A 16,686-nucleotide genomic window follows, 5' to 3' on the forward strand; every position below is an offset into this window, starting at 1 on the left:
GAAAAGACTGACTTTACACCTTAACTTGGAGATCAGAGTTGTAGTAACTTAACTAAAAAAAATTATATGCAGTTTCTAGAACAGGAGAATGTGGATTAACAGCCTAATTTTGCTACCCACTAGCATGTGTACCCTTGGACAATCTGCTCATCCACTCTGTTCTTTAGTTTCCACATCTATACAAATGCAAACAATAATAATATTTATTACATGGATTATAAAAGTTAAATGAATTAAAACATGTAGATTGTTTAAAAATGACTGAAAAAAGGTAATCACTCAATTAATGATACTATTTTTATCACATTTTTCCACAATAATTTTTATTTTTATGATAGTCTTAGATGAGTAATTCAATTCCTCTCCAATCTATCGAAATATATTACTGCTTTAATTTTTCTTCTATATTACATTTTTGTCTACTTTTTTAAAGATTTACATATAAGAGTTGTACAAGACGTCTACTTAAACAGGTTTGCATAAACTTACACATGTAAAAAAAGAACTGAGCATATTAAATATGGCTGCTATATCTTTTCTGGTTTTAAATCAAGACAACTCGGGGGAACACATCTATATGAAAAAAGTTAATGAGTTTTAATAATTTTTCATAACCTAAAATGAACTATACTGATCATCCAAATTAAAGGACGGAGGTCTATAGTCATACATTTCAATTTTGCCTTAACTTGTACCCTTTTACCGCAGATTTCCCTGGATAGTTTCATGGTTAACAACTTATATTCTAAGTGACACCTTCTATTCACTTTTCATAAATTTTGTATAATCGGTCAGAATTGGGATTCACTCATTTGTTCAATATTAAGACCCAGCTATGTGCCAGGCACTGTTCTAAATGCTTGGATATAACAATATAAGAGAAAAATCCCTGCCCACATGGAGCTTACATCCAAATGGGAGAGGACAGAAAATAAATGATAGGAATACATTGGCAAATTATGTAAGCCTTAGAAGGTGACAAGTGATAATAAAAGGCATGAGCAGGTGGAGAATGAGAGTGAAGGTTGTAATTATAAATAAAGTGGTACAAGACAGAACTCACTGAGAAAGTGAATCTGAGCAGACTTGAAGGAGGGAAAGGTTAACCATGAGCTATCTGGGCATAAAGAATTTCAGGAAGAGGAATTTTTGCAATCTAGTGTTTTTGGCTATCAACAAAGACACCTACGATTCTCTAAAATATGTGCACTGGTATCTCTACCAATATGATACAAGTAATGTTCAATCTCCTTCGGAAATTTTTTCCAGTGTAGCAAGTGGGTACCATATACAACAGGTAAGGGTCTATACACAGGTAAGGGTCTACAAATAGGTAAGATAAAGTGACCTTAAAGAAAATCACCACCAAATTCTAGTCAGTCTTTAGATAACCTCAGGAAATGTAGCAGGGGACAGAGACCAATCTCAGTGCTGGTATTAAAAAAAAACTAGGTTAGATGAAGACAAGTCCAGGAACATTTTAACTTGAAAGTTTAAAACGTATTAATCCAAAAGTTCTCCATAAAGTTTGTACCTTCAGATCCCGGTGAATTATTGGAGTCTTACACTGATGCAACCTTGCAACAGCTTCACAGGTATCACAGAATATCTGTAACACTTCTGATTCCGTAAAACCTGTCTGCAGCTTCTTATTCATCTGATTCACTACCTGCCCAGCTAACCAAAAAAATAATTTTGAGGACATATTTTTAATAAATGCAATCAATCACAAACAAATTAAGAAATGCCTTTATGGTCTCAGGTACTGAAGGACTGGCTTTCATATAAGGGTGAGCTTATTATACCATAAGGTATTGATTCAATGAAATACATTTTTTTCACATATTTACATCTCTAAAATCAGGGTGTACCTTAAAATTGACAGAATCACAGCTTTGGAAAAACAGTTATTCCACACTGTACTAGTTATTGGGCAAACAATGGTGAACAAAAATAAAGTTTCTATTATCAAGGAATTTCTAGTCTATAAGCAGAGATAAACAATCATGAAACTAAATCATGTCATAATTATGTATGATAAGGATAATATTAGAGAAACCTAAATTTAAGTTGGTGAAGCAGGATGGGGAGAAGGGTATCAGATAAGGTAATCTAAAGAAGTGATATTTTTGTTGATAATTGAGTATTGGCAAGAATTAATCAGGCAGAGATTTGGGACAAGTGCATGCTAGCAACAGCAAGTGGCATGTACAAAGGCCTCCAGTTTGTGAACGAGCTTAATGACTTTGAATAACTTAAAGAAAGCCAATCTGGATATAGCCTAGGAAGCAGAGAAGAGTAAGGTAAGATGAGACTGACAAAGCAGACAGCAATCAGTAACATTTTAAATTTTAACTTAAGAACCAAGGAAACTTTCTGATCTGACTTTTTAAAAGAGATCCTTGACTAGGGAATAAGGAAATCCCAAGAGTAGAAATGAACAGCTGGGTTAAGAAGCTAATGCTCTAAACCAAATAAGAGATAATGGGCAGAGCAACTTAACTAAAACCAAATAGCAATACATGAGCCCTGAAAGGATTTATATTACAGTATGCTCCAGTAATTGACAATATGCTATAATAACTGACAGTATTATTGTAGCATATTGTAATATATTTATTATATTAATAAATAATTCTTAATTATTAAGAACTATCAGTATATTTTTAGAACACAAGTAAATATGTGATTCAGAAAGCATTCTGATAAAAAACGAGTTTGAGAATTTAAAAAGGCAGGCTTATGTTAACTTGATACTTTCCTTTAACAAGTTGGATTGAATAATGTTTGCTACTCTGTAACCTGTAAGAAGGCGCATATGCACACACCTGTTCCTTTTATTATTATTAAACATTCTCATGTATTTTCTGAAACAATTTTTCTTAGAATTTTAAGGCAAAAAGAACATTAACTTTTATCTATCAACCTCTATCTTTCAGAAAACTCAGGTCTATCTGGTTGTCAGGATATCTCATAAGAGTGAAGCGCCTCACCAGGCAACCATTTCCTTCATCCTCCTGTCAGACGCCCTGACTCATTTTAACCAACGACTAAACAAAATGAAAAATGTTTTCTTGGTGTTCATTTACATTCTTGAAATATCATTTCACAGGTAAAGAAATCAAAACCTTGAACTCATTCCATCTTTTCTAAATGTTTGATATTGTAATGAGTAGGATGAATTTTAAACAAATGTTAATTCTCTTTCTCCCATTCTAGCCCATTTGGGCTAGAAACCTCGAATCACAAAATCCATGTCCTCCTATAAAGTTAAAAGCTGTGTTTGAGCTACATTGCAAATAAAGACACAAATAAGATTTCATCATTCAAAATCAAATTCTTCTGAAAATTAAAGTACAGTTATTCTAATGAAAAATAAGATTTAAAAATAAAGCATTGTATACTGAAGGTCTTTTAAAACAAGAAGCACATAGCTCTCAGATCGTTCCATTTTTCAAACAGGTATCCTGTCCTAAACAAATGCTTTATACTGTCTAATTTCATCACTAAAAAAAGTCAACATTTTCCTAATCTCTTAAAGTAGTCATCCAACAACCTTCATATCTCTGATTGTACAAAAGAACAGGGCAGAAGTTGCAGTGTGCCAGTCCCAAGCGTAGGCCCTAAGAGCCCTCACATCTTGCCCCCGTCCTCTGTGTTTCTACCATCTCCACAAGGAAAACATCCCCAGGGTAGCTTGCTAGTGCCAGGAAGAGGATGAGGACTACGTGAAACAAGTCTCAGCAAATCCACTTGCATGTGAGCAAGCTCAACCAGAACAAGTAGTAACCTCATCAAGATCAGTCAGTGTAGAACAGTTGACCTACTGATACACAAGCAAAAATAACTACTGCTTTATGCTACTGAGATTTGGAATACTTTGTTATTAAGCAAAAGCTAACAGATACATTATCCATGGGATTTTCTGTAGAACTCCTAGAAATAAAAGCTCTTTTCATAAAATAATATAAATATACTCAAAATACCAACTCTGATTTTTAACGTTTGATACCTAAGGCATAAAATCTCTCTTTAACCTGCACATCAGAACATGCGCAAATTAAGCAATGCCACACCACGAACCTGCACAGATCTAACTTTTGACAAAAGAGGATAGTACATATTTTATACTTGAAACTATGGTGGGGCACATGAGCTATTTAACACATTCTTCTACTTTCTCTGTAGTTTCATCTCTACATAATCAATACCAATGTACCTGAACTATGTACCTAACATTCCCTAACTAAAGTACCTTCATTCTTAAACAATTTTATGTAATACAATTAGCTCTTATAAAGGAATTAAGAAGAGAGCATTTATTTGTCCTTTCTCTACTCTTCCAACTCACTCCTCCTCCAGGGAAAAAAGGAACTTATTGATTAATCTGAGAAAAGGAATTAAACATGCTCTATTTAGATCCTCTAGATTCCTTAAGATATAATTGTCTGCTCAGAGAGTACATCCTGATCTGTAAGCTTATCTGGTGAAACATTTAAAGAGAAAACTTCGAACATAATTTTTAAAAAGCATAATAACAAACAGAAAAATTTTCAGGTTCCATAGTGTAGCACTCAGCACGCCTGCTTTACACATAGAAGATCCTCTGGTTTAAACCCCAGTGGAGCCATGATCCATGGTCTACAGTCATGCCACCCTGAACAAGTCCAATGTCTGATCTTGGAAGCTAAGAAGGGTTGGGCCGGATTAGTACTTAGATGGGAGACCACCTAGGAAGGCCAGGTGCTGTAGGCATAAATCATAATAACAATAACAATTTTTTAAAAAAGAAAGCTTAATTTTCAGAAAAAAAAACACAAGGCACAGAACAAAAACCTTTTTATAAGCTGTGTTAATATCTGCAGACAAAAGAAGATTTGCACCTAAAACAAGAGAAAGCTGTGTTATAACAAAGAACAACAACATTGAGAGAACAAGAAAGAGTTCTTGGAAATTAAAAATAACATAGCAGAAATAAAAAAAATTCTATAGTGGATCTGAAAAATACACTGAAGAAATGCTCCCAACATAAGTAGAATAAAAAAGGAAAATCAGAGGTTCAATCAATCTAGGAAGACCAATATCCTAAAAAAATGAAAAGTCCAAAAAGAAAGAACAGAGAAAATAAGAGAAAAAAACTGAGCGCCCAGCAAAAAGATACCAAAATGACCTATAACCAAGGCATGTATATCTTGAAATTTGAGTATGCTGTAGATAAAGCAAAGATTCAAAAAGGAAAGATTCAATGGAAATGGATTCCACGGAAAAAAATAGGTCACATAAAAAAAAATGAGGCATCACAATACATCCAGCTTCTCAATAGTAACACTAGGGAAACATAAAATGATGCCTTCAAAACTAGAGAAAATTATATCTAACCTACAACTCTTTAACCAGCCAAATTAACAAACAAATATGGATGTAGAATAAAAATATTTTTATATAGACAAGGTTTCAAAAATGTTTTCTATCATAAATCTATTATAAGAATGCTACTAAAAAAATGTACTCTACCAAAGGCAGTACTGAAAAGAAGTAGTAGGCATGAGTAGCAGAGTCCAAGATAGGAGAAAGGCAAAGGAAATTCCCAGAATGACAGCTAAATGCTGTTCAAATTAAGCAGAGCTGAAGTCTCCCCAAAAGGATAGAAGGAAGATTCATAAACTCCCCAAAAGTTTCTAAGGAAAGAAAAATTTAAATTACACAAATATTTACACTTCCATTGAGGAATATGGGGATAAATGGAATACCAGTAAGTATGAAGGAAATTAGGCAAATGAAAATTGGGATAATTATTAACTGCAGGAAAAGTAAAAAGAAATAGAAGGAAAAAAATGTAACTACAGAGTATTACATGTCACAGTTTAGTGACAAACAAAATAATTTAAACGCTGATTTTTAATTTAATCTAAAAACTCAGAATATATTACACTGACAATAAAATCCTCATCTTTTCTTGGAGCTACTATCTAAAAAAGAAAATCAGCACTGGCAAGCTTTAAAGAGCCCATAGTCACATACTTCCCCTGATTTTCTAAGTTCTTTCTCTTTCATACTCTAAGGAGCTCACTGAATTCATAGATTCTCCTCTACATAATGCAGTAGAGAAATATGGAAGTAAATATGAGAAGAAGCATCTTAAGGATTTTAAAGGGACTACCTCTGAGGAGAGGAATGGGGCAGGAGGATATTGACTCAGCCATAGTTTAACGGACCTATTTGACTTTTTAATATATACATGAATAACTGATAAAAATGAAAATTCCATGTAAAATAAATCTTGCCAATTCAAGCAAGATAAATTTTTTCTCTTAATTTTTAAAAACCAAAAGAATGCCGTCCACAAAACAATTTGTTCCCTATAAATTGGAAGTTCATTTGGTTCCCCTTTTAAAATGTCTTCTGGATGATAATTAATTAAACTTATCCAAGGTTTATGCCCAAATAACTTATCTTAATTATGCCCAATTAAGTTATCTTTAAAAACTTACAAGTAGCCAGGGCTATTACTCAACTATAATGCAGTTAAGAATCAGCACCATAAATGCTAGAATTCAGGAAACTGAGGCAGGAAAAAAAATCATTTTTCTCCTTAAAAAGGTCACAATGCTTTACAGTAAGAGTATGTGAGATATAAAGAAAACAATTATGAAAACATCTAACTTCTTATATTACATATGGAAATAAGTTAAAATACATCACAATAGATATTATAACATTAATTCATTGTCCTTTCCTCCTTAGAAGACTGGAGTAGATGAGACTATATTTTCTCCATCACCACTACCATCATCATCCTCCTTCTCCAACAACCTTCAGCAAATGACAAGAGTTTCTGGTAAAATAATTAATAATTATAACCATCTTAAGAGAATCTAAATATAAATCAGGACTCCCTAGAGCCCAAATTGCCAAATACAGTCTGATTTTTTTTTTCTTTAAGAGCAGATTTGCTTGAAATTAACTGGCCCCTTCACACATGAAAGTAAAAAAAATTCAGGGATTTTTAAAAGTTATTATTATCGTTCTTACGGCATACTATACAGGTAATTACTTATTTAAAACTATCACATTAAATCCAAATAAAATGTGATTTTCTAGCTTCTGATATTTATTTTAAAAGATCACAAATACCAAATAATACAAGTTTATAAAAATTTTAGCTCAAAATACATCCTCTAAATTTATTACATCTAATATTTTGAAAGATAACACGGTAGAATGTTGGAGAAAAAACCTTGTACACTAATATTGATATGCTTTTCTTGGGATTATAAAAGAAATGTATTAGGGAGCATGAGGTGTAACTGCTCTTTACTTGCTTAGACTTCCTCTTTTAAATGCAATAGCATTTTTCTTTGTCCATTTACCTGCTCACATCATCACTGCAGCAACTATGACTAGGTTTTAAATAGTTTTAACAGGATTCCTTAACTACACAGATTAATTAAAGGTGAAATTGCAATAAATGTCTAGAATAAAGTGACAGGTGCCTGGGAGAAACTAAGACACCCAGTAACCTATTTTAAGGCCAATGTTTTTTTAGTATATACTAGAACAAATGCAGAAAGTACTTACCTCGACAATATTCCATTAAGATAAGCACTTCCCATACGTTATCAATAACTGAATTAATAGCACAGTCCAAATAACCCACAATATTTTTGTGACCAGACAGCTCTTTCTGGGGAAAGAAAAAATCAGAATCAGGAAACATACATTTTAAAGCTCTATCATTAATAATGGTTTGAAGTCTGAGTTAATGTACTCAAAGAATTTCAAAAAGTATGAATTAAGCATGAGTATGGAATCTGACATATTTCAAAAAGCTTTCCACAGTTTCAATGGAAAGTATTTACATGTGAGTGTAATTTTCTGACAAGTAAATATTTAGTAAACACTTATTTTTAAATTCAATCAAGAAGATGGTTCACCCAAAAGTAAGTCTCCCAATGTGAATATGTAAGATAGTCTTTAAGGACTCAAGAATAAAATATCAGAGTTTCTAATTACACTTGTTTTTTGCTAAAAAAGTAAAGAAAATAAGCTCTAATTTGAGAATAATAACTAACAATTGTATTGTCATTTGCTTGTTTTACATACAACGTATTGCAATTAATGTGTAACCAGTTAAATATATTTTTTAATATACGTACTTTTAACAAAATAACAAAAAATGAACAAGCAGCTATAAAAGATTTCTATAAAGCAACTATAAATACTAATATACAAGAATAAGGAAATAAGAAAATGGCAAATCTGACACTTCTGGCTTTTAGTGTAAGATAATCATTAGCATATAATGAGGTTAAAAATCATGATATAATTAGGTCCATCTAGAAATTAAAAAACAGTTATCAAGAATACTATTTAAAATGAATTCAACATCCACTATCAATAATAAACCTAGTTTTAACTTTGTAATATAATTTGAGGTATTGGCTAATTGCAGCTGAACATGTGAATAATTCATAAATCAACATCCATAATAGTGGATGGGTTGTCAAAAAAGTTGGAAGACACTTGCTCTGAAGAGCTATCTCCCTAAAATATCTTGTTCAAAAGCATAAGATTTGAGTGTTGCTACTGTTGACGATAACTACATTTTTATGTCTCAAAATTATACACATTCTATTAAAAGAAAGAATTATGGCACAATAGTACCATATCTGGGCTCAAGTTAGAGAACTTAGTCTAAGACTCCCGCATTACCTTGGGGTAAATCTTTTCACTCTATTGGCTCATAGCCTCACCTTAAAAAAAGCAAGTCTCAAAGCCTAATCAACTCTAGTCTAGCTAAAAAAATAGGAACAATAAAAGCAGAATTCAGATAAGTCATATTATATAAATGTGCCCATCTTCAAATAGGGATCAAAATATGTGTGTTAATAAAGAAGCTGATAAAAATAAGTAATCTCCCTCTTGGCAGTTGGATAAGTAGGAACAACATTAACCGCAAGTGTTTACAAGGAAGTGGAAAAACTGGTACATCCATATATAAATGTCTAACCACCATGCTGTGCATGTAAAATTAATACTGAATTTCAACTGTAGTTGAAAAATAAAAAAGATTTAAAAAAAGAAAAACTGGAACATTCATACATTGCTAGAATGAACATAAAATGGTACAGCTGTTGTGGAAACTAGTTTACTGGTTCCTAAAAAAAGTTAAACACAGAATTACCACATGACCCAGCAATACCATTCTGAGATATAGACCCAAAAGAACTGAAAACAGGTACTAAAACAAGTATAAACATATTCACAGCACTATTCAAATTAGCCAAAAGGTGGAAGCAGTCCAAAAGTTCATCAATTTTTTTAAAGTCCAACAGCAGATGATCAGATAAGCAAATTGTGATACACATATACACACAGAATGGAATATTATTCAGCCATAAAAAGGAATGAAGTAGTGATACATGCTGTAATGTGGATAGACCTCAAAAACATGCTAAGTCAAAGAAGCCAGACACAAAAGGTCACAGAATGCATGACTCCATTTGTATGAAATATTCAGAACAGATAAAATCCATGAAGACATAACATAGATTGGTGGTTGCCAACAGCTGAAACGAGGGGGGAAATGGGGAACATCTGTTTAATGGACAAGGGGTTTCCTCTTGGAGTAATAAGAGTTTCATCTAGTTTTATACTAGATCGAGGTTGTGGCTGCATAACACTGTGAATGTACTAAATGGCACTGAATTGTTTGCCTCAACACAGTTAACTTTATATTATGTGAATTTCACCTCAATAAAAAAAATTTAAATATATATATTAGTACTTGATAAACACTGGATGAGGGGGAAGACAAGAGAAGAAAAAAGGAGAGGAGAAGGAAGAGCAAGAAAACATGAACAAGAAGCCATCCAGAGCACTGAGAATAAGCAATCACAGAAAAAAAGGAAATTTTTATTTTGTAGTATTTTAATGTTTAGTTAACTGAGCTACAGAAATTTTCTTTAATGGTCTATTAAAATTCTTTTCATTTTTCCTAATATTTAAAAAACCTTTTTCTCTTACTGAAAGATATCTTATATATTGCAGAGTATACCAAAAACAAACAAACAAACAAACAACTTTATAGCATGATTTTAAAAATTAAAACTAATTATTGTCTGTGAATACAAACACATACAGCGAAGGTATTGAACACCTGTGGGAATGGTAAACACCAAATTCAGGACAGTGGTTTCTTTTGGGTGAGAACAGTATAGAGATATGTTTGGAGCAGAATATACAGAACACTTCAACTATATATGTAAGATTTTAAATCTTAAACTGGGTAGTAAGTAAAATGGTACTTATTACATAATTCTGTAAATTTTTCTACTCTCAAAATTATCCATAATTAAAATGTATTAAAAAAAAAATAGCAGAGTAGCTTGCACTATATATAATAGGAAGAGAAGAAAGAGGACAGGGAGGAGTTGGCTATATTTAGCCCTAAGTATGGCTATAAGAAATGTACTACAAATTCCCAGATAATTTTCCACATTACTAATAATCTTCAAAGTTTTTCTAAGTGTGTATAAACTGATAAGTAGCTTGTCTAAAAGCTGATTAATGCTATAGTGTAAAACCAAAACAAAATACACAATATTTTTAACAGCAATACTCTTTCACTTACCATAATTGTAATTTCCCTTTTACAAATGTTGAGGTCTGCCAAGTTATTGACATACATTCGCTTCAAAGCGTGGCGGATTCCACCATGAGTCCGCACTAGGAAAACTGTGGAGAATCCACCTAGAAGAACAAGAATCAGTTGATTAAAAAGAATCGGAAACTACTGCCAAAACCATGTAATGCAACTGAGGAGCTTAAGTTCAGAAGGAAATAAACTGACTGTACCCAACAAAACTTAGAACAGTAAGCAACTAATACATTGGAGTAAATGCCTTGACATCAGCTTCCTATGCCAATAATGAAGTAGCCCATCGAGGATAATATGCTTTTCAAATGAATATGCTTCTGTTTTAAAGGTTAAAATACCAAAATTTCATTTGCATGGGAATACCTCTTATGTAGTTATACAGAAGATGTCACAATATACCTACATTACTATAGTTTGACATATACTAATAATTGCCTACCCATCAGCTTCTGCCTCTTTTGTAATGACAAAACTCTAATTTAATATGAAACATTAATGGGATAAGTTGGGTGGGTCTCTCTTCCAGTTCCACCAGATGAGTCAATATTGTTCTAAGGTGATAATGGGAATCCCATTTACTATTGTCCATACAGTTACTGACAAAATTTAGGATTGGATATGTAACCAGTTTAAGCTAATGGGACTTAAGAGAAAGTCTGCTGGGAGTTGCAGGGAAAGATTTTCCACCCAGAAAAAAAGGAAGACTTGTGGAGAAGGTCCAGCTCCTCCTTCCGGCTCTTGGATTTTGTTGTATATGAATATGATGTTTAGACCCATGGCAGCCATCTGTGACCATGATGGGAAAAAAGAATCAGAGAGAAAATGACCCAGAACACTGACATAATTAGTATACTGAATTAGACAACTCTGGAACCACCTTCTTCTAGCACTCTTACGTAAGACGGTAAATGTCCCCATAAGTATTTACGACACAGTTATCTGGTCAATCTGTTACCTGCACCTGACAGAGCAGCGTATCTGAAATACATAGCTGGGTACTCTAAAGAATAATCGCTTCTGACACATCTAAACAAACATTTCCATCTGGAGTTTTAAAACTCGTCTTGGCATAGAGTATTTTTAGCTTAATTATAGTTTAAAACAAAAAATAATGTATCACTTTTATCAACTTGATAGCCCTTATAAAGCAGCACCCTGAGCAATGATAAGTCAAAGCAGTCAAAGGAAAAATTAACTGCTGGGGAATAAACGAAAGAGGAAAAGAGCTCCTAGGATGCTCCTGAATCAGTGTAGATTCATTCCAGATTTACTAAATCTTCCAACTGCAGTTACAAAAGGTACAACAACCACTCTGTAGATTTGGATTGCCATGTATATAATGTATAATATATCAAGTCAACCAGGAGAGAAAAAATGTCTGGGAAAGCTGCTTTCAATGAAAGCTCTAACAATGCATGACATTTCTTTATAAGAAATTCACTTAGCATTAATTTCATATGAAAACATTAACAAATTAGCTCTAATAAAATACTACTGAAACTACTACAATTTTATTTAAGAGTTAAGAAAACTACTGAAAGTCAGAAAAATCTAGATCTAAAGTTGGTATGACTATAGGTCAAAATAAATCATTAAAATAGCATTTGTTCTGAGACATTTATCTAGAGTCCCCTAAAACAATGGTTCCCAAATACAGCTATGCATCACAATTGGCTGGTGAGCTGATGTGTGTGTGTGGTAATTTATCTTAAACAGTTTCAGGGTCTGACCAAGTGTGAATCAGAAGGTCTCAGAGAAACTCTAGCTAAAAATCCTCATACTCATATTATTCTACTTTTGTATATGTTCTTATAAACATATAATAATGTAAGTTCCTGATTAACTAGCGGGTGAGAGGGTGAGTCCCCAAGATGGTTCTAACGCACAATCAAGTTATACAGGCACTGAACCTGAATAAAAAGTTCCTATAGGAACCACGGTTCCTACATATCCATTCTTAACTATTCACAGAACAAATTTTTCCCTGTGAATCAGGGAAATTAGAGAAAAAAATATTAACTAAATCTTCTTCATAAAACCCATTTCTAAAAGTTAAAGTTTACCAGTTCCACTGATCCTAAATTAGAAACCTGGTCCAACGTTAAGTTTTGTATATAGAGATAATGTATCTGTTACTATGATTTATAACTAAACATTATAAATAATGGCCATTAATAATGCCTCCTTTGAGAATGATATGGACTCATTTGTTTATATTTCTTCAAATACTATACTTCCCAGGATTTTCTGGTTGAGTTTTAGCTAATATTTCTGTTTGAAGAATGCACTTAGTGGGCGGTAAGCAGTTCAGACATTATAGAGATCCATGGGAGGAGTATCATCTGCTTGCCACCAATCATATCTACCCAATTCATTATCATATATTTTCCTCATAGACATCTTTCATGACCAACCCAATTCATGCTCATTACTTCCTCGGGCATCTATTTCTAGAGTTTTGACTATATTACCATGCACTTCAATTCTCAACTCATTTCTTACATACATCAAAAGATTACTGATAGGAATCACAAATTCCACTTACCATATATTTCTATGTCCAAATCAACATATAGTTCAAATCTGATTTAAAGCATAGTTGTTAAATGCATGCTAAATTTATAATTCCAAATACAAGATTATGAAAGTATTATAAAACACTCCACATGTTCTCAAAATCACATGAAAATAAAAGAACTAGTGACAGTTATTGGTCTGACAGAATAAAAAGAAAAATAAATTTATGAAAGTTGACATGAAAAGGAAAAGAAATGGTATTTTATAATCTGTAAATCATAAAATATAGGCATTCCTTCCCATCTGTGGGTATCTACCTGAAGAGCAACAACTCTCAGCCTCCCTTGGATTTTTCCAGGATAGGACACGCATGCAGTTCACATGTAAAACAATTCCTACTTAACTGAAACCTCATCTCTCCTCTCCTCTCCCCTCCCCACATTCAAAAACTGTGATCAGATTAGAAGGAGTGGCTTTAAGCCAACCTAAATTTGCTTCAACTGGAAGTACTAAAGTAATGACAACATAGCTTGCACCTGACTAAGACCTTGGAAAGCACTGCTCTAGAGATGACAGGTGACCTTAGTAACTACGTATGAAGGTAGGACATGTATTTCTACAGACTAACTTTTCCTCCTGGTAAGCCATTATTATTTACTCCTCCTTATATTAAGCCATTGTTTTTCCATGCTTAATTTGTCTTATTTTTAATTTACTGATGGTGTATATATATTTTAACTCCCCTAGAATTTGTTTAGAAAGATAACATGAAACAATGAAAAAGTGATTCTATAAATGATAGGTATTATAATTACTACTACTACTATTATTATAATTTTGCTGCTGTTATTAATACTACTCCATCTTATGAAGGTTAGACTATACATTTTAAAGAATACAAAAAATAGAAATCAACACATGGCTTGGTAAATAAGCTATTTATATAAACAGTAATATTCAAGGAGACTATGTTTACCTGCTTAAACATGCCTCAAATCATTTGTAAATATAGGTATAAATAAAATGTCATAGACAATTCGAACCCAAAATCAGCTTTATAAAATAATACTTCATTTTAAAAAATTGGGAATTTGAGATTGTTAAATGAAAACTAAAATAATCTTTAACACTATAAACCTCCCTATGTTTTGATTTTTTTGAGTCTGCATCTAATGGAAAGAAATCCACTAGAGCCACTCAAAATGATGCCTAAATGAATCCCTCTCCCACTCATTTTAGGGTAGAAATGTTCTGTAAGTTATCATGTGTATTAAGAGCGTTACTCTGGCACTACTACCATGATATAAGAAAAAATATCTGGTCTTTGTCACCAGTTCCTGGCACAGAACTTCAAAAACCCTTGAAATTCCTTTAAGTGCCTGTTTTTGTTATGCTAAGGAGGTGATCCCTAGTGGGGGCCCTAGATAGCTTCAGGATGGAAGGTGGTCCCAGAAAAACCAACTACACACATAATTAGTAGGCTGGAACTTTTCACCCTTGGACCCCCACTCCTAACCTACCTTCTGACCTCTGGGGAGAAAAAAAGGGGTTAGAGACTGAGTTCAATCCTGTGGCCAGTGATTTAGTTAATCACATCTTTGTAAAAAAACCTCAACAAAATAACAAAATTCTGAGAGCATCCTGGTTGGCGAACACTCTGAAGACCTGAGAGAGTACTATACTCTGACTCCATGAGGACAGAAGCTCCAAAGTTAAAAACTCTTCTAGACTGCCCTACATTACCCATTCGTATGGGTTGTTCATTTGTATCTTGTATAATAAAAAAGTAATCAGAACATGGTACCTTCCTGAGTTCTGTAAATGATCAAACTTAAAAAAGGGTCACAAACACCCCCAAATTTGTAATCAAGCCAGTCCATCAGAAGTGTGAATAACTTGGGGGGGTACATCTTAAGTAGGGATAAATCTTGTCAAACTGAGCCCTCTAATTTGTAGGGTCTGCATTTATCCTGGGTAGTGTCAGAACTCAACTGAACTGGTGGATACCCAGTTAGTGTCGGAGAACTGTTGTTGAAATGCAACTACTTATCCAGAAGTAGTAGTCACAAATAAATTTTATCTCTGTCTTAGAACAAGAAGTATGCCCAACCAATCATTAAGAAACTTTAAATCTAACCATAATTCAGAATGGATTTGCAATAATCAAAACGGGCCTAGAAGTCAGTAGCAGATATTTTGGTACTGAACAAATATTTGCTCATGTAGCCAAATCTGTTTACAGGTTGTACAGCTCTTCTTTAAAACTCTCACAGCTTCCTATACATACTACATAGCATACTTGATCCTTTCTGTTTATCAATCTGTCTCTTCTACTAGGTGTTAAGCAACCTGACTAGGGCCTCACATAGTAAATGCAAAATGAATAATCAATGTTTAGAGCAGAACTGTTAAAAACACTTTGAATTAACCAAATGGCTCTGAAAAGAAAAAACAGAGGTATTTTTCAAATGTCTTGTTAAAACTAACATACATTACTAGCTTCTTTGACATAACCTGACAAGTAAAAATGTTTCCTAGTCAAGAAATTAATTTTATCAGGCATAATCTGCATTCAATAAATGACTCTCTCGGCTCCTAATTAGTACTTCTTTCCAAAGAACTGAAAATCCAACTTGGGAGACATCATATAAAATTAGATACCATTAAATGTTTCCTGTAACCCTGATTTTCAACCCATTTTCTTACCCAACACATTGAGGAACACTACTCATTCCTTTTTCTCCCAATCCTAATTGGGAGAAAAAGATATCAAAATTGAGAAGTACAACATTAAAAAACTGATACAGCAAGGATCCTAAAGGTATACCAAAATCCTGGATAAAAGGTTTATGAGAAACAGGATATTCACACATCCCTTGACAAGGAAGAAATCTTGACATTACTCACATTGGCATTAATGTGTTTCTTGATGTGATGCAATGTGAAATAAACAGCATCACCTATAAAGTATTCTCTGCCCAAAACTTTTAACCTATAAATGTTAAGGCCTAACTTCCAGTTTAGAAAACAGGAGCTAAAAGGAAAATAACATAAAGAATAATCAGACAAAGTCTGAAATACTGACTCTTTGGCTAATTTTCCTGTAGTTCCGTATGTTAAGTAAAAAAATGGGGGGGGGGCAGTCTAGAATTTAAAAGACATTACAATAAAGTGCAATACATAATCCTTGATTAAATTCAATTTTGAAAGATTATTAAAATGTTTTTTGTTGGGAAACTTTCAAAGTCAGTGGTATATGCTCATGTCGTTTCACTCATTACTAAAAAGTAAACATATATACATTCTCAAAATGGGTATATTATCCTATATAACCATAGCACCTCTGTCCTAAGAAAATGAGCAATAATTCTTCTAATGCAGCCCTTATTCAAAATTACTCAGGTATTTCAAAAAACATAAAGAAAACATGGTAAATATTAGTAGATGAATCTGCATGGTGGGTACATGGTAATTCACTGTACTACTCTTTCAAGTTTTCTGTATATTTT

The 16,686-nt window shown here is 33.0% G+C and overlaps 1 protein-coding gene and 1 pseudogene across 2 annotated transcripts in view; one reads left to right on the forward strand and one right to left on the reverse strand.

Moving 5' to 3' along the window:
* The window catches only part of BMP2K (BMP2 inducible kinase), a 112,591-nt gene that overhangs the window by 58,375 nt on the left and 37,530 nt on the right, over window positions 1–16,686 (reverse strand). For both annotated transcript variants that reach the window (XM_016154424.2, XM_016154422.2), the window contains exons 2-4: window positions 10,634–10,752; window positions 7,579–7,684; window positions 1,535–1,677 (exon numbers count right to left, since the gene is read on the reverse strand). In XM_016154424.2, the coding sequence (XP_016009910.2) occupies window positions 1,535–1,677; window positions 7,579–7,684; window positions 10,634–10,752 (368 nt within the window). The remainder of the gene's footprint in view (window positions 1–1,534; window positions 1,678–7,578; window positions 7,685–10,633; window positions 10,753–16,686) is intronic.
* Window positions 4,640–4,755, forward strand: LOC118609187 (annotated as a pseudogene).

This window comes from Rousettus aegyptiacus, unplaced genomic scaffold (assembly GCF_014176215.1).
Source record: "Rousettus aegyptiacus isolate mRouAeg1 unplaced genomic scaffold, mRouAeg1.p scaffold_m13_p_10, whole genome shotgun sequence".
NCBI lineage: Eukaryota > Metazoa > Chordata > Mammalia > Chiroptera > Pteropodidae > Rousettus > Rousettus aegyptiacus.